This window comes from Egretta garzetta, unplaced genomic scaffold, assembly GCF_000687185.1.
Source record: "Egretta garzetta isolate BGI_Z169 unplaced genomic scaffold, ASM68718v1 scaffold287, whole genome shotgun sequence".
NCBI lineage: Eukaryota > Metazoa > Chordata > Aves > Pelecaniformes > Ardeidae > Egretta > Egretta garzetta.
This window is the reverse complement of record NW_009260435.1, coordinates 4,450,813-4,476,205: the sequence shown is the minus strand read 5'-3', so window position 1 is coordinate 4,476,205 and position 25,393 is coordinate 4,450,813. Positions and strand designations below refer to the sequence as shown.

The 25,393-nt window shown below is 39.6% G+C and overlaps 1 protein-coding gene across 1 annotated transcript; it reads right to left on the bottom strand.

Moving 5' to 3' along the window:
- Positions 1-282: 282 nt before the first annotated feature.
- On the bottom strand, positions 283-24,929 carry CA12 (carbonic anhydrase 12). The gene is made up of 10 exons (XM_009643942.2): positions 24,839-24,929; positions 21,635-21,655; positions 15,357-15,536; positions 12,677-12,819; positions 11,711-11,806; positions 9,932-9,995; positions 9,317-9,474; positions 8,087-8,213; positions 1,329-1,413; positions 283-367 (listed from the first exon to the last, which is right to left on the bottom strand). The coding sequence occupies exons 1-10, from the start codon at positions 24,927-24,929 to the stop codon at positions 283-285; spliced, it is 1,050 nt and encodes a 349-aa protein (XP_009642237.2).
- Between the last annotated feature and the right edge of the window lie 464 nt (positions 24,930-25,393).

Here is a 25,393-nt window from a genome sequence, read left to right as displayed (position 1 = left end):
CATAAAACCAGAGTTTAGGATTAACTGTAAAATCAATTAAAAGACCCAGACTCAGTAAGCAGCAAACATGAAAAGAATGTGGTGAGGAATTCAGCTCAGGAGTATTCATTGATCATATCTCCCTGGAAAACAAGAGAACAAAGGCTACAGAAAACTTTTGTCTGGTACATTTTTAGAACACTCTTGAGGCTTATCGTTAGCCAAGAACAAGAGATGTGTTCCACCAATGCAAAATAAATCAGTGCTATGAATGAAAAGGGGCTTTTGCGACAGAGCGGGGCATTAAAGTTTGGAGATGTCTTCTTCCTCCTTGTATGTGCCTGGTTTGTAGATGACTCCTCTGTTGTCTTCACCTCCCTTTTTGCAGCTAAAATAAAGCAAATGTATTACATAATTGTAATACCAGTGAAGGAGAAGCACCATCGGTTACTTAAAATGGTCCATTATGGATGCATGAGATTATTTTTCTCTGTATGAATGCAAATGTCACACTAGCTCATTATTACAAATATTTCAGGAGAACACATTCTGTGTGGCAGAGTCAATGCTTTGGTAGCAGTCTGACTAAATAACCTCTTATCAGTATAGATTTTTTTTTTTTCCCCCTTAAATAATGTGACCTTTGGGAGAGGTTTTTTCTAAAACTCCATTCCCCTCTTGTTTCACTTACTGTTCTAGGAAAAAATGAAAGGATTCGAAAAGCAACTAGAGGCAGCAATGCTAGCACAAAGAACAAGAAAAAGAAGAAATGGCAATTGAGAAACAGAAGAACTGGGTAAGTCTGTTATCGCCCCAGTCTGCTTGTCCCGCTTAGTCTGGAAAGGGAGTCTCATTTCCTAACTGCTTGTGGGAGCAGTCAGTACCTAGAGTGGAAAGTTGTTTTGTGTTCTTCATAGTACTCGCATACAATTCCCCATTTCCTGTCCTTATATCTTTTAAGGGTTTACATGAGCACTGTTCCAGTAATTATTATTTTGTGGAAAAACAACCTTATATGGTTGCTTTTCACAAAAAATAACCATTCCTGTAGTGGCAGAATGCCAGCCACTGTGGCACAAATGTTGCAGCAAGTAGGGACCTTTTAGCCATATAAACATATTTTGCTGGCAGTAAAATAGAATTACTCTGGCATATATGATAGGGGAGAAATAATGTCTACAATGATAAAAACAAAGCAAAGCCTATAGAAGGAGATCGTATCTTATAAAAGATCAAACATTACTACTATAAAAAATGTGCAAGGTTTCAGACGCAGGAGCACTTCTTTGTGCCAGAAGAAACATTTGGTTTGACTTCTCTTCCTGTGATGTGACAGCTGGACATCTTACCTTTTCCTCTTTAGTAGCCAGAAGGCTACTGCAAGAATGATGAGGACTCCCAGAATGCAGGCTATCACAACAGAAACAACAAAACCTAGGAAAAGAGGGAAAGCATACAAACCAGTTAATCTCATTTACTTGAGAGAAGGTTAGTCTCTAATCTGTCAGAACATTTGCATTTTGCATCTGCAACTCCCTACAGCCTGCTCATAGCACTTTGTAATTATGGAATGGATAACTTTGCATAGACATATACTGGAAGGTCCTAATCCCGCAACTGGATCCACAGTTTACAATATTGTGAGTTTAGACACCTGCTGAAGTCACAAAGCCAACATGCAGGCACAGGCATAGCAGATCAGAAACTCTTTGGATTTCAATGCTATAATGTATGAGAGTGCATAAGCAAAACTGAAGAACTAAACCTAGACAACTAAGGATTTTAAATTTGTTTCCTTTTGTTTTTTAGAGGCAGAAGAACAGTGATATGCTTTGCTGTTGAGAACATTCCTTAAAGGCATCTAAGAAGGTAAGAATGAATTGGGGATATTAGTATGAAGAACTGAGCGATCTCATGTTTGCATTGAGATGTTAAGCATTATCATAATGCCATCTTTGATAATGACCTTCATCTACATTTTTGGCAATGGAAGTATTTTTATTTATTTTGGCCTTCACAAAGATCCTGAAGGTGAGCACTCTTTTCTTAACTGCATTTTCATAATTCATTTACACATTGTTTCTTATATTTTATCAAGTGACTGTTTCTCTCTAAGCAACATCAGAGCCCTTTCAGAGTAAAGCTGACAGGTTTCATGTATTCCATCTAAATATTTTCTCTTTTTAAATCAGCTGCTGAGAAAACTGAAATGTAAAACCTGGAGTTTAACCTTATCCCGTTTAACCCATTAGATGCTTTATTCATTTTAAGTCCAGCTGAATAGAAGAAGCTTGCAATTGATGGAGTTGAAGAAAAACTGTATTTTTAAAAGGAGGAGTTTTGTTATAGTAAAAGTGCATCAAATGGACAGCAAAATATAACACCAAATAGGTAATTGTAAAAAAAGAGCTTGTAGTTTAAAGAGGAAGGGTAGGGAGCATTTCTATTTGATGAGAAGACCTTCTTGCAAAATTTAGTTAGATAGTATTTCACCATGCTGCTATAATCAAAGCTAGACACCAGTTCCCATTTAACTTGTGGGCAGTGGAAGGTTTGAACATCATAATAAATTTCAGCTGCATGTATGTGAAGCTGATTTTATTGGAATAGATTGCTGACAGGAAAAATACATTATAAACATGTTTGAGTTTTGCTGAATAATCCTTTAAGATTAGAGACATTTTGAAATGTAGTACTTGTTAGCAGCAAGCATTTTAGTTATTGGCATCAAACCATGGATGACCGAATGCTTCAGCTATTTGCATGCAGCTCAGTGGCCCCATCTTGTGGCATTTGTGCTCAGATGAAGATGGCAGCCCTCAATCTTGACAGTGAAAAGACGGAGAAGTTGCTCTGAAAACCTTCTTTAGTAGGGATCTAGGGTGTGCACAAAGGGATTTCTTTCACAAATTTCTGTGGTTGCCTGGCCCAAGCCATGATTCTGTGTATGGCCTCTTCTTCCCTTCTTAACAAGTGTGCTCTGTTCCTACCTGTGGTACAGCTGGCTGCATCAGGCTAGGCACTTGCAGCCAACAACCAGGTTCACTTTAATTGTGCTTTGACAGGAGCATTTCCCCCCACACACACTTTCTTCTTTTTTTTTTTCTTTTTTTTTTTTCTTGAGGCAAGGGGCTGCACCTGTGAGGGAGCCTTTGTGACCGTAGTAGGTGGAATGTGAGATTACAGGGGTGATGAAAACCTTTTTTGAAATGGGTAGAACATTTTTCTATGGTTCACTGATAGAGTCAATGAGATTTTGTAATTAAATTTACCTAGACTGAATGAGGTTTCTATTAAGGTAGTACTGAGCAATGCCTTTCATAGCTATAGAGACCAGTTCTTGGGTGAGAACAGCAGGATGGGCAATAACCCATACAATTCAACTCTGGTAAGTCATGCCAACTTTAAGGATACATTGAAAATGCTTTTATAGCTGGTGTCACCTCTGCATGGGAGCCAAATAATGCGGCTTAACAGAGGGAGAGCCAAATGCTATTCTTGGGTTTGGCACTTGTTCACAGCAACAATTTTGGGAAAGTCACATCTGAGTCAAATTTTCCCCCCTAGATGGAAATAATAATGCTTACACTATTTCTGTGAAGTGTTTAGAGATTCCTGGATGAAAAGCATAGTATATGATTACTGGGATCGTGGATTATACTCTCTACCTTTTAAGTATTGAGTGTGATTTACAGGGAGAAGGTAGTCAGGTGCTGAAAGGTCAGCTTAACAAACAGATAGAAAACGATTTCTCATTTCTGACTGACCAGTCTTACCCAGAAAACCACTGTCTCATGCAGTTAGCAATTGGTAACATACCCTTGCCAAGTCCACCAGGTATTGAAACTTGACAAATTGAGAGGGTAGGAAAAAAAAGTTGGATCTCTAGGACTCCACGATGAACCAATCTTAAATATAAGGTAGCTGCTCACTCCCAAACTTCTGTTACTTCAGTTAAGTGTTTCTGCAGTGGCATTGCTATAGGAGACTGTGTGTGAATTTAAGAAAGACCCTGCAGGGGAAGCCTTACAGTCTCAGAAACTTGGCAGCTGTATTGCAAATCCTGATTCTGCTGTTTAAAATCATTGTACATAATCTGACTTGAGCAGAGATTTGAAAGGGATTACTAAAATAGCGGTTCTGGCCCAACTAGTTCTCTAGGTGGCAGCCGGTGTTTGAGATTAGAGGTTTGGGAAGAAGGTTTTAACCCTCTTCCTGGTCATAAAAGAATGCCATGGGGGAGAAGGATATTTCTAGTTGGCCAATCCACAAAAGCAGAAAAAGGACTGACATACTCTAGCTCTCTCCCTTTTTCGTTATTTAGCCATCTTTTAGTTTACTCAAAATATTGTTTGTGCAACTAGTACCAGTTTGTATATTAGTCACAGGGCTATTAAGGATTGTTGATTATTTGGTAAACTTGTAATTTTCTTATATATTTTGGTTAGAATCTAGCAATGAGAAAACTACTAGTGTAATTCTCATTTTAAATGACATTAGATTTGAGGCATTGTTCTATAACCATTATATTCCTCTGCAAGTGGTGGCATAGGGACTTGATAAGAGGCTTGAAGATAGAATAGAATATTATGACTATGGCTTGGTATAGTATACAACAAGAAATCAAGAGGCAGAACCAGCAAAATCCAGAGCGTGACTTGTGTATGCTGTGTCTATGAGTTGTATATAGTCACAGAAATAACTTTTGTCTAATTCAGAGTCATGTTACAGTCAAGAAACAAGGTTTCCAATTGTTACCAACATAATAGAAACAAATCAGTTTTCTTAGCTGATAAATGATAGGGAGATTGTTCTGTTACTTATTCTTGACTCTGAAGCAGTAAAAATAAGGTTATTGCTTACTGCAGAGAGCTACATGTGAGCAGAGGTTGCAGAGAGACTTCATCGTGCATAGCAGAAAGTTATTCATGATCTTTCACAAAGGGAAAAATCTTATTTTTTTGTTAACACGTGAGCTGATGCAGACTGATGCAAAATTTTGGTAGCCAATGGTACTCAGTATTTTGTTTTAGTCAGACCTTGAAACTGGGCTCCAAACTATGAACAAATTAAAATGAGAAAGGAGGCGACTGAGCAGAGTAACTTCTCTCAGCAGTAATTCAAGAGCAGAAATGGTAGCTTTAAATAGAAGAAAGATATAACTAAACAAAACTAGTTTAGACTTAATAGTTAGCTGTCTGCTGCTAGTAATGGAAAAGACAATAAGGTATCATTGGCAGCAAATAAGCAAGGAGGCAAATGGAGAAATGACAGTGAAAGCAGAAAAATGCTTCAGCTGCTTGACTGGAAAGAAGTAGTATGGATGTGTACAGTGCTTTGCACTGTAGTCTCAACAGGCTTGGGGACCTTTTTTTGAGGTATCTGGAATGAATGCGTTTCTAGGTTCCAGAATGAGGATGGGAGATGAAAACTACTCAGCTATGTTTTGGGAAAGTCACTTTTCTAGCCCTTCATTTACAAACTGGAAGCTGTGTAGAGACAGGAGGGTCCTTGAGACCCTGAGCACCTTTCAAGATGCTCAGTAAAAAGTACAAAGTCATACAGTGATAACTTTACTCATTGGGTGTAACATCTTCAGCTCCTTAATCATATGTTAAATGAAAGGATATGTTATGCTGTTCCTCTGTACCTCAAAATTGGGAAGTATCCCATCTCTTCTTAAGTCACTGCCCCTGCTTCTGTGCTGCAAGTTAAAGTAGTTGGTTTTGTAGTCAGTAGCTTTCTGCTGAGTGTACAGAAATGGAAACCTGACGTAGTTTGGATCCCTGAACTGCACTGAAAACTGAACTTTAGCACTGTAGCCTGCACTTCTTTATACACCTGGTCCATAAGGCTTCTCCTGAGGATCCACTGTGTTAACTGCAGATAGAATAGTTAATAAAATAAAAGTCAGGAGATGCAGCAGTTAAGGAAAGGACATGTAGCCTTTGTTGCTGGAGCTCTGGAGATTGTGAAATGTAGAGATTTAATGCAGAGCTGGAGAATTGGAACTCATGGCTTGTGGTTCAAGCCATATAGTCAGTCAGCTCAGAACTGTGAAATATTTTTTCTCTAGTAAAAATATAGAGGAATAGTGATCTAAATAATTAGAATTCAATGAAAGAAATGTGCTTAAGTAGCAAGGACAGTAGCATCAACCTACTTATTTAAATAATTACTAAGTTCTGTGCAAGAATTCCAGAGAAGGCACTCAAACTGCATGCTAGAATTATGTTTCTCTTATGGGAAGCTTTAGAAAGCTTTTAAAATGTTTCCATGAGAACCGAAATGGTCCCCAACCACAGAATGACTTCTGAAATTGTCTCTGGGTTTGCTCTCAAAGGTAGAGATTTGCTTCAAATGAGGGCCAAATGCTGCTGCTGCTCCACATTGCTCTGGTTGGGAGTTCTGATGCAGCTAACCTGACAAAGAGACCAGCCAACTTCTGGTGACAAATCTAAATCATCACTGATTTCAGAGAAATGTTTTGTCTGGGATTTGTTTTGGCTGATCTCTAATTTTCACTTTTCTCCTTTCTAGCTTTATATTAGAAAAGCTATATTACGAAAGGGGCTGTCTGCAGAGGGGAATAGCAAGAACAGCTACTGCAGTGTGCCTTCAGGGAGAACTGTTCATAAAATCATAGAATCGTCTAGGTTGGAAAAGACCTTTAAGATCATCAAGTCCAACTGTTAACCTAACACTGCCATCCCACCACTAAACCATATCCCTAAGCACCTCATCTAACCTTCTTTTAAATACCTCCAGGGATGGGGACTCAACCACCTCCCTGGGCAGCCCATTCCAGAGCCTGACAACCCTTTCTGTGAAGAAATTTTTCCTAATGTCTAACCTAAACCTGGCCCTGGCGCAACTTCAGACCATTGCCCCTCATCTTATCGTCCGTTACCAGGGAGAAGAGACTGTCCCCCACCTCGCTATAGCCTCCTTACAGGTAGTTGTAGATGGTGATAAGGTCTCCCCTCAGCCTCCTCTTCTCCAGACTAAAGCACCCCAGTTCCCTCAGCTGCTCCTCCTAAGACTTGTGCTCCAGACCCCTCACCAGCTTTGTGGCTCTCCTCTGGACATGTTCCAGCAAGGCAATGTCTTTCTTGTAGTGAGGGGCCCAAAACTGAACACAGTATTTGGGGTGCGGCCTCACCAGCACCGAGTACAGGGGCATGATCACTTCCCTACTCCTGCTGGCCACACTATTCCTTATACAGGCCAGGATGCCATTGGCCTTCTTGGCCACCTGGGCACACTGCTGGCTCATATTCAGCCGGCTGTCAACCAGTACCCTCAGGTCTTTTTCCGCCAGGCAGCTTTCCAGCCACTCTTTGCCAAGCCTGTAGCGTTACATGGGGCTGTTGTAACCAAAGTGCAGGACCCAGCACAGCAGTGGCTATTGTGTGAAATTTCCCAATATAGGCAAATCCTGTATTTTCTGTTCTTTTGTCTAAACACAGAAGAAACTAGCAGGCAAAGTTGAAATGATGTGCTAACACATTTTATTAATTTGAAAATTTACTGCTTGGCCAATCTTTTTTGTGTGTGGGGAAAAAGTGATGTAATTTATGTATGCATGTATATATGTATGTAACTTCCCCAAAATGGTCTCCCTGAAGGGCAAAGTTGTGATTCCCTTTAAATGTGAGGTCTGCGTAAAAACAACCCTGATATTGACGAGAACCAGCAAATGTCACTGTTGAGAGAAGGCCAGCTCAAGCGCTTGTACTGACTTAAATAGCTCAGCTGTAGAGAACTGTTTAGTGTTTATAGAGTGACAGCAAATACTTCTGCTAAGCATGACAAGGCCAAACATGTCTTCCTTCTTTTATGTCCTTGCCTTTGATCAGAAGGGTTGCAGGGCTTGCTTGATACCCATTGTGAAAAAAACCTTCTTATATATCCTTTGAATACCTTATTCTTGTACAGTTGTTTATGCAACAATACAGTAAGAGAAGAAAAGGGAACAAAGTGAACTGTGGGAAAATGAGATTGCTGTATTTTTGTAGTGGTGCGGTGCAACAGGACTGCCACTTCAGTATTTCAAGTTTACACAGGTTACTCTGCACTGCTGTTTTGCATAGTTCATACAACTTACCTTTACGGAAGGAGATAAAAACCAGTCTTTCGTGAAATTCCTGAATGTTTCGGAAGTTATCAACCATTTCCAGGGGTTCTGGGTCATCACTCTCTGTGCAGTACATGGCTGTTTCCAGTGCCAGTAACTACAAAGGAAAGCACCCTTTTCAGCTCCCAGAATACAGAAAAAGCAGTGACAATGTATGAACACTGAGAATGTGTGTTTGAAATCAAAGGGATAGTCAAAAGGGAAGAGGATACATTAAGTAATACTTAAGTCTTGCGTGGCATGTGAGCCCAAATACAGAATAATGTGTAAACAGTGTGACACCTCCAAACCCATATATGTATTTTGTTTACATCCTGATAAAAAGATAAAACCTAAACAATTCTATGATTCTATGAAAATGAATCCTGCTTAGTAATCATCTGCCAGGAAAACTAGATGGGAGGAAACATGGTGGTCCTTTGCAGCATGTTCTCCCTAGCACAGTCTAACTTCTAAGCAGTACTAAAAGCTACTTTATGAAAGAACTCTCTGCTTTGGTAAAGACATGATCTGGCAGAGTGGACGAAGTTAAGAATGGACTTCCATAACAAGGAGCAGGCAGTAATTTGATCAGAGATTTTGATAATATTTTTTCCCCTGTGTTTATAATTAGGTGAATCAGAAGATAGTGATTTGGAGTCTACATAAGTGGCCATCTAAGAACAAAAAAAATTAATTAGGTGAGCACAAAAAATGTAAGTTGGAGAAAAGCCAGGTGACTCAAGATTGACAAATGATACATCACATGCTTTTTAGAAATTTAACTTCTACCCAACCTATCATACCTAAGTCAGTCAAGATCCAAGTAGCACTAAAATACTTGGTGAATAGGGTTGAAACATGAAGCCTGAACAAAAATGATCTGGAATTGACTCATGGAAAGACTCAAAGCAGGGAGTAAATACATAGTGAAAACAGAAACTAATCTCAATTGACGGTGATTTTTCAAGCTAATACTATACATATTGCTGTGCAGTTGTCTGTCCTTTATTTATTCTGGTCAACTGAAAACGTGCTAACTACAAACAGAATAGGATATTGATTTATGTCAGTTATGTGCTGCTCTTCCCACTTAAAGGATTTTAGCAATGGTCATCTTTCAGTTTTACAGGAACACAAGAGAAACCCAGGAAATGAGAATACGTGTTTACTGTTCTTTAGCAGATACCGATCAGGAAAACGTGCTGTATTTAGACTTGCCTGCTCTTGTGAAATTTTAACAGGGTGTCGGAAAACTGTCCAGAGAACACTAGGGTAGCAAGGAGGAGTTGTCAGGGATCCTTCATAGCGATAATACTCATCCAGTCTGTCAGGAAGCAGTTCTCGAATATTGAAACCAGGGACTTGGACCATCTGATCTGAAAACAGGAGATTCGTGTTAAATGCAGTGTCATTACTACACAGGTAGTGTACCAGTGAAATGAACTTGCTTTTCAGTAAGTAGGATGCTTTCAGTCATATCACTAGGAAAAGAAAAATACTTTTTAACAGAGATGATCCCAGTTTAACACAGAATACAGCTTTTTAGGTTTCCTATGTACAAATCTTGTCTTAGATACCAAATCAGAAGCCTGTAAGACAAACTGTGGCCATATTAGCCAAAAAACACCTTGGGCAAGAAATAAGGCCCAGTTACAAACACATGGTACGTGCTAGCCATTACGCTCTTCACAGAAATACATTGCATTTGTAAGTCTCACAGTTTTTGTGACAGGTTTGCCTGGGATTTCTGGACTGTTTCTTCAGCCGGTTCAATCCCTCTTGGGGTGGCATCTGATACTCTTCTCAATCCAGTGCAGGCTTATAGCCACTCACCCTTGTATTTCACATTCTGGAAGTGCCTGAAGATCTTTTCATAGGATGGGTTGAAGGGTCCAATCTGTAATGAGCAGACTATTAACAGCTGTGCAAATCACCACAGTCTGAGTATGAAAACTTTGCTTCTGCACACAGCAGACAGCAGTATTTGACAGCCTCTGTCATAAGGCAAGTGTCCCCGCTGTCCAGATATTCATATACTAGAATGCTATAGGTACTCTTTTTACTCAAAACATTAACTCTTCTCAGAACCACGATAATGCTTTCACTCGCTCCAGAGCTATTAGGGCTGCTTTGTCGTAATGCTATCTTAACAACTGCAGTATAGACATCTTGTGTGCACTTGAAAGACCCTATTGCCCTTGCCTGTTCAGCACCCTGTGCAAATGAGGAGAAACCATTTCCTCTGAGAACATTGCAGGCATAAGTTCTCAACTGGCAGGCTTCTCAGATCATCTACTGGTTTTTAGTCAAAGCCACATTTTTCCACCCACAAACATTTTTTAGTCTGCTGCTCCTCACAGTCCAGGAAGATAAAGAATGACACTATTGGGTACCGCAGGGCTGCTGGCAAGGGTTATAACTCAACTATCTGGCAAGGGCTGTAACTCAACTATCAAACAAGACCATGTTTTTCAACTGCTACTGTCAGCTTTTCAGTCTAATAATCAATGCCTTTTTTATGAATTCTTTAGAGTTGGTGCTTAGCAACTCCTCTGACAACCAGACATAGTAAACTAGTGTCCTTAGATCAACTGTAATAGCCACCAGCTGTCTGAAAGTTTTTCAGACTTAATCTCCATTGTTTCCTTACTTGATTTTTGAACACCATTGCTTAGAAATATCCCAAATCCCAGTATTATTCCGTAGCATAATATACGTAGCATAATATAATGACACTTTTCACAGCTGCAACTTCCAAATAAACTGAAATTTAACATAAAATTATTGTCAAAGTCTTAGAGCTGCTAGGAAGTGAGCTTCGATAATATTTATGAGAATTAGAGCTTTGTCTGCTAAAGAGAACATTTTCACTTTTTTGATGGAAATGTGAAAACCTGTTTTCAGGGTTTTTTTATGCTGCAGAAAATCCTCACATTTAAAAATCATATTTGTAGTTACCTTATTGAGGAGTTTTAATCCTCAAGAAAAAGGAGAATTATATATATACAAGCTTCTAAAAATTTGTCTTTCAGATTATTATTATCTTTAATTGCTTGTATGTGGAGCTTTAGAGGGGAAACTTGGAAAGCTGTCCTTCTGTAATCTTAAAAAGGGCACTGAATTTACTTGTTTACTGTAATCTGTGATTTAAAGAATCTGGGAAGTTTGTGGCCTGAAGACTGTGGTCAAATCCTAATTACATATAGTAGCAAAAGCTGGGGTTGTCTCTCCCTGTGCCTCTCTGCTGGGTTAAAACAGCTTCATGCTACAATAGGCAGTTTTTAGTGAGATTGAAATTTACTGTTGTCTGTTGTTTGTTAAACTCTACCAATCCTTAGTTTGTAAATGAATGCAAAAATTGATTTAACATAGCTGAAGTTAATTTACTGAAAAACATGAGGAAATATTAAAATTCCTCTTTTCTTAAAATTTGTTCCTGTTTATATATGTGCTGCTGGTATCTGGCCCTTTTTCATGAAAGAGAAAAGGAACAACCTTTATTCAGCCACAGCATTGTTAAATAATCTAGGTAATTTTATATGTTAAAGGTCTCTGATGACTTAATGATTGAAAGCATTTCTAAACCAAAAAAAAAAAGGTACTGCATCCTACCTCAAGAAGAATAGCCAAAACCGCCAGTCCATCCGCTTTGTCCATTGCTGCTGTTATATTTGGGTATTTCTCAGAGTTATAATGTACAATATGCAGCTACAAAGAAGGAGACACCAGGTTATGTCTGGGGCGTGCGCACATTTCTGGTTCACAACTAAAAAGGACCAGTGCAGCCACCTCAGGCTAAAACAATACAATGAGATCCTTCGGTGATTTCTGGGTGTAGTGGTAGGATCTTTTTAGAGAAAAGCAAAAGGTCTTGGAACTCCCAGCCCTGCTGTAGCTGAGTTACCCACACACACATAATCGAGTTGGGGGGGAAAAGGATTGATCACATCAGCTTCAAGGCACCTGGGCTGTAGTACTAGTAAATTTTTTTGAAAAAGTAACACCTTAGCACTCCTGAGGTCTCTGATATTTAGAATGCAAAATGCAGTGTTAAATGTAACTAGAGAAGAAATGGATTCCTAAAGTGCTGTTATGCAAGCAAATTTTTCTGGCCAATTTCTCTTTTATTCGTTTTGGGGTAAATATCTGGTATTGCTTTTCAAAGTGAATCTATAAGTTAGGATTAGAAAAGATAACAAGTAGCTCTTCACCGGGTAGAAGTCGAGTAAAGATAGACAGAGAAGAAATGTCATGCAGCTAAAAGATATACCTGGTTTACAGAGAAAAACCAAGTTGTCAAATATCTAGCAATATGCTTGAAATTACTCAAGTGACCCAGTGCCAGCCCTGAGTTTAGAGCCTGAATTCTAACTCCCTGACTTGTGGCATATTCATGAAAGTACATCGGAGTCCATTCTTTCTGTGGTGCATAATGGATTTTTTTTTAGTATATACCCAGGTCATAAATACTTGGATTAGAACCTTGCAGCCTTTTACAATCATATACCCAAGATAAAGATCCCACTTTGAAACAATAGGTCCTTCTTTGTTTCTTTCCCTGATCTGAGCTTGTCTTACCTCTGCTGCAAAATGCTTCCCGCTGACTGTGTGCTCTGAGCCTTCTGACTTGTTTCTGTTTCCCCAGTGTAGATGAAGTTGAGATGCAGTGTATTCAAATGGAAGGTTTCTGATGTGCATAGTAGGCGACAGATACATCTTCACTGTAAGCAGACCAAAACCAGATGAGAGCAAATGATACCACAGCGTTCAAGCACAGGGCAAATCAAAATACTGTGTCTAAGTATATTACATATGGAGCATGAACAAAGCAGATTCTTAAGTCAAATCCATCTCAGTCTGTGGCAGGAGATAACAACTTCAATTGTCTTTAACAGTTTCTGGGCAATTCAGGAGAATTTAGAATATACCTTTTTTCTATTTTCTTAAACTAAAGGAATTGAATGTGAGAATTGTTGCTAATGGAAATCTTTCTTCTCCCTGAAGACTGCAAAATTATCTCAGTCTTATTGAAGAGACAGTTATTGACATGTCGAAACAAAACTAAGGCTCATGTGCCTCTTTCAATCCCTTACAATGTTTGAAAATAATAAATTAATATATCTCATGGTATTTTGAACTCTTGTTATATAGAACACCTCTGCCTCTTAATCTTCTTTTAGGAGCATATGGGAAAACCAAATAAACTTTCCCCTCTCCCCCTGAAACTTAGAGTGTTGATGTCGAGCAGCAAGATAATCACAGGCCTTAAGAACTAGCAAGCATTTCCTCTCTTGACGTGCTGGAGGGAGACCTTTGTATGCATTACCCTCCCTTTTGCTCACTAATGTTCTCCAGTGTGGAAAGACGGGCTGGGTTGGGTTTTTTTGTGTCGAAATTACAGTAGTAATTCTCAACTCAGCAGAAACTAAGTTGTTCACTGGAGAAGTTTAGTACTTTGTGAAGCAACAGTTTATGTAAAGAACAGATCGATTTCTTTGCAATTTATCTTTATTATTTTCCAGTGTGAATACAGTTTGTTTCTGGAGTGTCTCAGACATGTTCTGCAGGGGAAACAAGGCTCAAAACCTTAATGAAGGAACAGCTACAAACCTATGTATTTTTATGCTAGTGCTAAAAAGCTTTTTTTGAGCTCTACTGTTTTCAGTCTAGCTGAAGTAGGTAATTGTGTCTGGATTAGCTGGCTGGTGAAGCACATTAATTATGTGTAGGAATGGCTGATACCACGATACTAAGCATCCTACTGATTTCCTCTCTAGCCATAAGATAAGATAGCAGCAGATGGTGTAATGATCACCCTAACAGAGGCTAATTTTTCATTACTCAGAGCAATTAAGGTTTGTACATGAGTGGTGTTTCTGGAGTAGGTCTCATGTCCCCTGCTTTCTAGGAGGGCACTGACCTTAGAAGTGAATTCCTGTTTTTACTGGGGGGAAGTAATATTTTTGTCTTGGCTTTCATTAGGTAGTTGAACTTCTTGTTTTAGGGGCAAGATCTGACAATGTTGGTGACGTAGTCTCTACGAGGAATTTGCTTTTACCTGTGTGACTGTTATGTGAGGGACAGGCTCTTAGTGTTGGTTTTTTGTCTCCACCTGCTCTCCAGCACCATTAAAGACCCCAGTGACAACGTTTCCTTCTCTGCCAATTGCCTATCGCTTACATCAGCCTAATACATTCAACTGTGACAAGTACAATCTTTCACTCAGGACCAAGAAAGGCTCTTAGGAAAAGAAGGTTCACAAGGAAAGGGTGTTCCAGCCATTCCTAGTCTAACACAACCTTGTTTTGGTGGAGAGATTGATCAAGAGGAAAACCAGGAACCATGACCTAAGATGTTGGCCCTTACTGAAGAATGGACTTACGATGTTCTACAGAGCAGGTTTATGCCACTGAAAGAGTGAGGAAAAAAAAAGAGATGTTTGCATGTCGGGCATCTTTTAACCGAGCATGCCAGAGAAGAGCAGAGGCAGAAGGCATTTTATAACACAGGTTCTTTTGATGCTTATGCAATAGAGGAGGATACAAAGAAGGAGGGCCTTATAACTGTTCTTATTTCTATGTCTTCAAACATTTCAGGAAGGAACAAAAAATGGTGGGACTAGCTTACTGGTATTGTATATTGTGTCAATATAGAAAACCTTTATGAGACTGCATCTTCTCTGCTTTTACCTACAGTACTGACACTTTGATTTAGTACTACAGTGGAGGGCATGTTTGTATGCCATCTGTAATTATTTTTCTGTATTTTTATCTATCTGTCTTATCTTACGCTAAAGAGGTTTGTATTTCAAGTCAAAGGAACAGAATGGTGCTCCTAGCTTTTTTTTTCCCTCCCCCCCGCCACATAATTCAGCTGAGCTCCTTTTATTAGACTTGAATGTCAGAGACCCATTGCATCCATGTTTGATCAGTGTATCTCTTTTAAAAGACTCACAAAAGTCTGTTTCTGTTTTGGAGCACTCCAACCAAAGCAATAAGAAAAGCTCAGGAATTAATTCTGACCTTCCTAGAGTTTATTTTAAAGCCACAGTCAATTCGGCTTACTGTGAATCCATTTGTACTTAGTACATTTCCAAGTTTCCCTATCCTGTTCTCTAGATGTAGGTATGCTGATGTGAAGGCTTCATCATCACAGCTTAATTTTATCTGATAATCAAAGCAGTTCACCCATGAAATAAAAAACCACGAGCTCCAGCAACTTTCTTTCGCAGTCCCTTGCTGTCATTGAGCTCCCTTACCTGAATGACCATTATTGGTCAGTGTAAACTGTTCAGTGGAGGGCACATTATAGCCTATGAATTCTAAAGGCAAGAGATTAGAATCATACTGGAGAATATCATTGTGGAAATCTATTGGTGATTGGAATACTCCTCCACAAAATGGGTACTTCTTGGGCCAGGCTTTTACTCCGTCGGGACCTGTGTAAATTAAGAGAGACACATTTGTCAAGCCTTAACTGTGTGGTTAATACAAAAACTTCCCTGTTTCAGCCTTCACCCAAAATTTGGAAATGGAGCCTTTTCTGAGTTTTTAAAACTTTTTTTTCTTTTTTTAACTTAATTTCATCTTTCCAATGTGCCATTAGGTAGAAAAGGGCCATATCCAACAAAAGACACACTTTACCACCCCTCGATTTTTTTATAATCTCAACTGCTGTTGTTACACTCCCGGAGAACTGCAGGCCTGGTAGCTCACCAGGTTAGGCCTGCAGGCAGCAGCACCACAGCCAGCCACAGAGCCACTGACCCTCTCATGATGGTATTGTCTCTCCAGAGCCCACAAGTGTGACAAGTAGAGTTTGGATCTGTGTCTGTACCTGGATTATTTACTGACATGAATTACTTTTCCCTATGGAAGTAATAGGCATATGCACAGTAACACAGCTATTCCAGCCTTCTGAAGAGAATTGCTGGAAGAAGTGACTTCATGTTGGCAAAGGAAAGTTTCCATATGTTTCAGTACACAGAAAGCCAGACCCTAACAAACTTTTCCTTATCGTACAAACTGTCTGCCTCTATCTAGCAATATTGCATAACCCACAATGAAAAGCTAACTTGCAAAAATGGAAGGTGTTATGATAATTTGACATGCAATAACTTGCTCAAACTCTAGTGAAACTTTTCTTCATCACGGTCTTTTGCCCTAGGGAGGATGTACAAAGAATAGATAATATCAAGAGATTTTTAATTGTGCCTTTGATTTAATTATACATTAATAGTCAGCAGTGGTTCGCAAGCTGTAAGCTGAGACCATTTGGATTTATATACTGAAAGAGGTACTTGCGGCTTGTGTTTCCCCTTGACTCTGGAGATTCATCGTGATTCTTTCTAAGATAGGAAGGTCTTTTGGGATCATCCAGCCTGAACTTTATAGCATAGGCCATTGGACCTCCCTGGATTAATTTCTACTTCAATGAGGCCCTATCTTTCAGAAAGGAAAAAACATCTATTCTTCCTTTAAGCATTGCAGGTAAAAGTTACTTCACTAGTGCCCAATTGATAATTACTCTCCTTAGCAGCTTGCTTTTCACTGTGAGTTTGTCTAGCTTTGACTTTGTTTAGATAGTAATTGCTTATAATCCTTTGCTTAGAAATTGAAGAGCCTCCTCCTAGCATACTTTCGTTCCTTACTGAAGTACATATAACATAGAGGACACAGTTTCTCAGTTCTCTTAAACTAACTAGATTGAGTTCTTTGAGTCTTTGATTAGAAGTCTTCTTTTCCAAACCTGTAATATTCCTTGTGGCTTCTTTGAAGTCTCTCCGGTATGTTAACATCTTCCGTGAATTGTGAATGTCAGAATCTAATGTTAGATCAGGTCGTCAGTGGCAAAGCAAGTTCAGATCTCCTCTGAAGGAAAATTAACCATCAGGAAAATATTATTAGAGGCTCACTTTTTTGTGTGAAAGACAGTTTCCAAGGATGTGGATAGTGGAGGTGAATCTGACTTAAACACAGTGATAAACATGTGACAGAATTGGCAAGTTCAATTCTGGTGCTCAAAGACAGACTTACTTTCTTGTTAAAGCTCTTTAAGATTATTCAGGACATAGGTTAACACATGACATTGTTTGCAGTGTGGATACTCAGACTCAGTCAATGCTTTTCAGTATAAATAGGCCTTGATGTTGCTGTAACTTACATTGTTGACTCCAATTCCCTGCCAATCACATTAATTTCTCTCCTCTTAGATCTTCATAGTACTATCTTAAAGTTACTGAAATTCTTTTTCAAAGCTGATAAATGTTATGCTGGCATTATAGAAGACTATACATATTTTTTGGCAAATAACAGATCCATCCAGAAGAGCATAAATTTTATACTATGGGATATACATACTCAAGAATATTTACCAGGAAAATATATATCAGGATATATCAGGAAATGATAGCTTCTTGAGGTTGAAACTTGATGTGCAAGACAATGATGCTGAAATTTAACACTTCCCAGGAAGCTAAGACTACAGCAGTGTCAGAAAAATCGGTGAGAAGCCTTTACTGTAAAAAACATCAGTAATTTTTAAAGGTTTGGGATTTCTGTGCACTGATAAGATAATGAGTTTGTAAGAAGACATTAATTAATATATTACATATCATAGGTTTGGACACTTAATTATTAAATAGGTAATTTTTAATTGATGCAAAAAAACAGAAGTCTAGTCCCAGCCAATGGAAACCATGTCATGAAGTACCACCACTTTTTCAGTACTAAATGTGGATGAATTGAATTCCCTTAAGAGTTGGCAACAGAGTATGGGAACTTCTACACCAACATCAGCAGTTCAGAAGGGAAACTTTTGTCTTTTCTATAAAATGCTGTAGTTATTGCAGTCTTTATGTACCTTAGTCTTTACTAGCAGTTCTCCTTTCTGTGACATAATTCTGCAACTCCACTCACATGCCTCTAAGCTACAGCAGTTTTTGCTTGTTTCTCACTCCTGCGCAATAAAATAAAAAAACCCAACCAAACAAAAAACCTTTTTCAGTACAAAACCAGTTTTTCTAGAAATTCTGCCACATAGTTTTCCTAATTTCAGTGCTTCAAAACTCCCATCTCAAAGAGCTGAACTCACTGCAGCTTGGGTTTGCATATGTGAAATTGAGATTTCCATGGCAGATAAACCACACAGCTGGAAGGCATTTCTCAGCTAACTCTGTTGAAAATGAATGATTGATTGTGAACCAGATTTTCCTTCTTCTGTGCCAGCATGTTCAGATAAATTCAGTCAAAATCACATCGTGTTTACAAAGGCTCTGTCTGATCACTACTGAATAAAGAGCAGCATGTGGTTGTACTAAGATTGGCCTGTACTACAAGTCCCAAAAGGTATTAACATAAGAATTATTGCAAAAATACCATTGTAGTTAATTTCCTCATTTTGTGACAACATTTGTGACAAAGGGGAAGGTCCAGGCATCTCAGATAATGTTTGCTGCTATGACGATCCCTTCGGGACTGTGTCAGAGGAGCCATAATTGTGCTATGGGCCTGTCCAGCCTACCCAACACTACTATTCATCTGTTGGAGTGAGCAAATTAAGGTATGGAGCTGTTGGTAGGGGTGGAAGTAGGACCCCTCCTGCTATCGCCGCTCCCAGTGCAACCATAAACCCTTCCTGCTGTAGGGAATGCAAACTCAGGTTGCTCGAATCCAGTTGGCGGGCTGCCTTCTTTTACATGATTTTCCAGGGCCATGTTCCACTACCACACTGTAAATAACCCTGAGCCTGGCTGTGCCCTCATGGCTATTTTATAAGAGATGTCTGTAAATAAAGTAGTAATAATTCTTTTGATAGTTTTGCTGCCCAGCTGCCCAGCGAGCTGAGCAAAACACCCTCAGCACCAAGGCTGCACGCATCCATTGTATCATCTCCTTTGACAGCTTTTAGCTTTCCAGGCCAAAGAGTTCAGCCAGCCCCGCAGCCCTAGCGCTGCTGGGTGATGCAGGACAGATGTTCCTTTAGGAATAACAGTGGTGTCTTCTCCCAGGATGTGTACATTGGCTGACTTAAAAAAAGAAGAAAACAGCCTATGAGACACCAGTGTTACTAACAGACTTTAGCTCTGATGACCAACTGATATTTGTGTTGCTGGAGCTTCTCGTGGGGTATCTAAGTTCTCTTGAGCTGAAGTAAACTAATGTAGTAAAATGCATTGAGTCAGTAACACAAGGAATGTCTGTGGTAATTTTGCAGCCAGGCAGAGGACTCTGCCCTGTTTTCAGCCAGCTGGAAGCTGTATAGCTGCCGTTAGCCCAGGGCTGTTAGTAGCAAAGGCTGAGTCCAGGCTCCCTGCCACGGTAATGTGACCTCATGGTTTCTGTTTTGCTATTACTCTAAATTTGGCTGTAAAGCTCATTTTCTCCATTGTAACTGCTTGTCCACTCTCAAGGAGTGATTCTGGTTCTTTGATTTCATTCCAGCCTTCTTACATTACAGAAGCAGAAAGCCAGAATCCAAAGAATTGAAGCTCAGCTCTCCGGTTCTACCAATTCTTTTCTGGGGCAGAGGAATTCAGGCCTGCACCTTCCAGCCACACAGCAATATTGCCAAAAGCTGCATGCTTGTGCTGTCCTGAGCTTCAGGGCATTGGAACAATTCTTATAGTTTTTTAACTGAAAACACTTTTCTCATGACACACTTCATCTGCTTTGTCCATTTTACAGAAGGTGAAGCAGCCCATCAAGAGGACACAAAGCAAGCCTGTGACAGAGGGGGTGAGGGCTCATGCCGCAGCCCACTGGCCTGTGCTGTTTCTTCAGGCAGTAGTTTCCATTATAGACAAGCCAAATGCTTATTTCTTTGGAAAGCTTACGCTGAAAAAATAAGGCTTGATCACATGCAATGTCATCTTGCTTTGCCACCATACCCTGAGCTGCTAGTGCTATATCAACATACAGTTTTACATATTGTCATACTGAACAAATAGAACTCTCATTGACAATCAGCACCCATATTTCTCCTCCACCCTTTGTCTTGTACCTTGACCCTGATCTTGACATCAGTCTGCACTGTGATTATAATGGCTTGACTTCCTTTCCCTTCCTGTTGACTTAATTTTAGTGGGAGGCATTGCAAAGTGTTGCAGGGATAAAGGTAAATAGTGGAAGGTGTAAGCTGCTGTAAGGAACCAGGATCAGTAGGAGAGCACAGAAAGGCTCTTTTCTGGCTGACCGCAGTCTCTCTAATAGCTGTTTTTTCTGCGCAGACCAATGCCTACCTTTGCTTTTTTCCAGGTATATGAAAAGGACTATTTGGTACAAGTCCAGTTACGACTTTAATTTTTTGAAGTTGCTTTTGTATGTTTTTCTAGATGTATTTGAAAATCAGTAGTTGAAGGAAAAAATAAATAAATCTGGTTTGTGAACCTTCCCTCTATCCTAGGCTGCAGTATGGAAGTGCTTAACAGAAATTGATGAAGCTGGGCACTGAGAATATCATAGTCTGAAATAAAATACTGTTACCCAGATTCCCAGAAAGGGAAAAGTAACTAATTTAAACAAGCATTACCCTGGGAAAGAAGGCAAAACTTCTACTTTGATGGTAGTAAAAGAAGTCTTGATTTCCTTACTACCCAGCAGGGTTAGGTTCATCAGCTGCTGTCAAGGTGGAAAATCCAGGCTTTTGTTATTCAAACTGTGTCAAGGTTTTTTTTCCTAATGAGAATGTGAAGTAGATGTATGCATACTGGCAGTTAGATTAATACCTATAGGTGTGCAGCTGACCGTTTTCCTTTTGCTTATGTGACGCGAGTCAGGTAAACTGGAGCACAGACAAAGGGAGTAGTTATTAGCAGCAAGTTCAGTCTCAGAGGTTCTTCGTGTTGTCTTGGAGCAGCACCAAAGGCTTAAGAACAAGCATTTTTTGCTGAGATTGTTAGTACTGCCTACTTCTCTGTGGGCATGTGGCATATAAAACACTACTCTGAGTGAGGAATAACTGGCGAGAGGATTTGATCAATTAAAAGAAATAATTATTCTTCCTGAGCAGTCATCAGATCCTTCTGGGTTAGTAGCTGGCTTAAAGGACTAGTGTACAAAATAACACTACTTTCCTGAATATGATTTATTCTACCTTGTCAGTGCTGGGATTTTCAGGGAGCTGAGTCTCCAGTTATATGGTACAGGTGACTTGCTGAACTCTGCTCTACTTAAAAATGAAGACCCATGTGGGTAGGGAGAGGTATGCCCTTTGCAGAGCTAGTCTGAAATGTGCTGCTGGTTTGTGACTGGTGGGGAAACAGAGGGCTTTGGTGGACCTTTTCAGTTGTAGGGACGATCTTAGTCTGCTGAAGTTCCTGTCATTCTGCAAGGCAATTTAGAAGCCAATAACTGACTGCCAGTCACCCAGATATAAAACCTGGTGGATGAGTAACAGACTTAAAGACAATGGGCCAGATCCAAACCTGGGTAAAGATCGTGAACCCGGTAGGTTCCCACCAGAAGATATTTGGCATGTTGTCCTTAAAATACAGAAAAAAAGCCACAACTTAGGATGTACAAATTAGTTAGTACTTACCAATATAAGACCATTTCAACCCTGTTTAAAAACAAAGGAAATATTACTGTGAATATTTGAAATTGATCTTACCCTGTAAAGAAACAAATTGCCACTTAAACCTGTGTACTGAATTTTGCAATACTTTTATCTGTCTTTCTAGCCATGGATGTTGAGCAAAACATAGATGCTTTCAAAGATTATGAACCCTTCTCACCCAAATTATAATTATTCCTGTGATCCTGCTCATAGGGCTTGACTTTCTTGTGGCCACTTAAATCCTGGAGTGAAACTCTTGTCAGTCTTTTTTTTTTTTCTTTTTTGTGGAATAGACGCAGACTCTATATGTAGGTACATCCCTGATTTTTTTTCTGGTTAGGAAACTAAAGGTGTAGCTATAATGAACCCCCTCATGCCTAGTTGAGGAGTTTGAAAAACATCAGTGGATTGCCAGTTGCTATGCTGAGAAATGATGGACAGTCATTTCTGTACAGCAGCTCTGGGATTTGCCAGCTGTAACAGATAGGAGTAGATGGACCTTGAAAAAAAGGGTGTATGATACACAAGCCCATATAACTCAGAGAATCTTGGGGGGTTGAGTGAGTGTTAAAATTATCAATATTCATCCATTGCTTAAGGAACTGAACTTGGGACAGCATCTCTGCATGTCTTTGGAAATGTCTTGACTTATTAAATGCTCTTTTTTTATTATTTTTTTTTATTTTGGTCCTGAAGCTGACTTACAGTTGTTGAGCTTGCTGTGTAATTACAGGTGGTTGTCCTGATACCCCTGAGCAGATTTGGTTGTAATGCTAATGGAGATCTTTACTCTCCGCAAATTTAATTTTATTTCTGCTTAGAAAACAGTCCTGAATTATGAGTCTTGCAAACACTTGGTGTGCTTGGGTGTGCATGTATGTATGCAGGCAAATATTTATCCTTACTTGCACATGTCTGCTCAGTACATGATTCTTGGCTGCATTTCTTGTACTCTGAAGCATGGTCACAGATACAGCTCTTCTCCAAAGACTGTTGTGTGAAATGTTTGGGATTAATTTGTAGGGATGTGCAAAACAGCTATACTTAGCTCTTTTCTATTGCTACGTGCTGGGAATACTAAGCGCTCTGCTTCCAGTTCATTGGGACCAGTGTGTCTTGTTCTTTCACACTGGAATTTTCAAAATGAGGTCTGTGTAATCATCCTGGCTGAAGTCCCCAGGTTCCTCGTGTAGAAGGATTCATGCACTGTCTTAGATTTCAAGATGAGAAGACTCATTCTCCTCTCCCTTTCTCTCTGCAGGGGACTATCAATAGATATTTTTCTGGGGGGTGCTTGTGTCCTCTGGTCAGCATGTTCTGTATGTAAAACTTGCATAAAGGTAGCAACTGACTGTCAACAGGTTTTAGAAATTGCCACATCCTTATCTGAGCAGGGTTTGAAGAAATATTGGCTTAACTACAATAGCTACTCCTGTTCATGCTCTTGCTGCTGTTGAAATGTGTATGAAGTGTCAAACCTATGATTTTTATAATTTAGAACAATCTTAAGAGTAAATTCCAAAGATTTTCAATATTTTGAGTGTTTATGCCAATCAAAACAAAAATAAATGAAAGCTTGAAGTCTTTTGCCAAGTGAGAGTTTCCTTAGCCTGTGAGCATTTTGATGATCTGCAGTTTACTACCATTATGACTTTACTGATGAGCACAATAGTAGCGACTAGTGTAGGTAGGGCTGAGGCATATTTAACACTTATTTCATCTAACTTAGATAGGGAGATGAATAGATGATCAGATGGCAGAATCTTCTTGACTTTGTCTGAATGAACATGTAGAGCTGCAAAAGGGATTTGCTGCCATTCTCAGATTGTGAGCAAGTTGCTATTACCTTTATTCTGCTTGACAATTAAATGGGGGTGAGGCAGACTGTCACACAGTCTCCCAAAATTGGAAGAGAGTCAATAGAGTGTCTGATTCACATCTAGAAGGGAACTATCAACAGCTCCATACCGATGAGCACTCTCCTGCCTCTTTGTTCATGTTGGGGTGAGTGCTGATGAGTAACAGTTACATGCCCACACCTGGCAGAGGAGGTTCCTAGAGTCAGTGTATCTGTTTCACTGATCAATATCCAGGGAATGAACATGTTTCCAGTGTCACTTGGGAGCTAGGAAAATGGGAATGGTTTTACTTGTGGTAATCTGCGTTAGTTGTGTCTCTGACTTGGGAAGATGTCAGACACAGGCAGATGCTGTAGCTCTTGCCATTTCTTGGTACTGGGTGTCTAATTCTAAGATAGCAATTCTCCATCATTCCCTTCAGGATGTATCATAAGACCTATCTTTTGGACACATCCTTTCACTTCCAAACCTTCTGTGTTGTCAGAGAAAGCACCTGGAAAGCACCAAGCTCTAGGAATCTCTGCCCTTCAGGTGGGAGATTCTGCTAGAGAATATAGCCATTTTCCAGAGGATATATGCCCAAAATAAGAAGGTGACCTTAGAAGTTTGAATTCCACCCCTTACATAGCTCATATGAAAAAACTGGTAAAGTGCTTGTCTTGGCAGAGCTCTGTATGAAGCTGACTGCTCTGAATTACGCTTGAGCCTTCAGGATTTTTGTCCCATGAGTATACATGCTGAGTAAGTCCTCTCACACAACCCTTTACAATAATTCTCCCTCATATGCTATAATCACACTAGATGGATTGTAATGAGCTTGAATGGATGAAAATTGGTTATAATCAGCTTGAATAGATGAACATCAACTCCTAAAAAGAAAGTGAGGAGCGCTGACCTCCTGAAACTGTTTAAATGTAAGAGAATGAGGTCTAGTATATGGGGCATTTCACAGGGATTGCATTCTTTTCCTCTGGTTTAAAAATAAACAGGGCAGAGGGAAAGGTGTGATGCTTCCACTAACTCTGAGAAGGGCCAGTTTCTGCTTCTTTCTACGAGAAACAAAAAGATCACAAAGCAAGGCTTACTGAGCAAGAAGTCTGTAATTCAAACTAAATCAGAGGACAAATTTCTTTTTCCTGTATATATCAGAATACCTATTCTGATAAATTGAAATAAGGATACTAACTCCAAACAACTGGAGACTGCAACAATACACAGCTTCAAGCATGCTATTGAAAAAGTAATAGTTAAAAGATGCCAGTTTTCTGCATACATTAGCTGACCTAAGTTACAAGTGACAATAAAATAGAAAGCTGAAAGACTTTACCATTCAACGGCGCTTGCATTGAGAGTTGTATCTTTAGGAAGAAAACAAGCACGGTAGCGACTCTGACTGTACTGAAGCTCTTGGCTGACATCTCAAGGAAAGACTCAGAATGATCCAGCCGTTCACAGGTTTCTCTGCACTCTGAAGAAACTCCCCTGTAGATATGTGGCAAATAGCAGAATGCACACATACAGAACTTCTGCTAATGAGTTATTGCCCTTCTCTCCCCTTGTCTGTCTCCTTCCTTTTAGGACTGCTTTTTATAAAGCTCCTGAGACTCAACCCAACACAAATGATGTAATTAGACCTGCCTCTAGGTCACAGCACCCTCAGAAAACTGATCATACCCTTCATTACCTCAGTTTTAGTGAGCTCCTCACAGCAGACTCCAGCACTTACAGAGGGAATTTAAACGTGGAACTTCAGAAATTATTTAGCAAAGACACAAATGCTTAAAAAAGCTGTCCTCTTATGGGCCATACCACAGTAGAGTTTTTCTAGCCTATTTCAGAGTGTCTCCCTAGACTCCCTTTTTTGGATCACTGTGATTTAGCA

Coding starts and splice junctions, on each gene's coding strand:
- CA12 (XM_009643942.2), bottom strand. CDS start 24,929: ATGTCAGCCAAGAGCTTCAGTACAGTCAGAGTCGCTACCGTGCTTGTT. Junction 21,656..24,838: donor AATGCAAGCGCCGTTGAATG/GTAAAGTCTTTC, acceptor GTTTTTAAACAG/GGTTGAAATGGTCTTATATT. Junction 368..1,328: donor TGGCTACTAAAGAGGAAAAG/GTAAGATGTCCA, acceptor GCTTTATTTTAG/CTGCAAAAAGGGAGGTGAAG.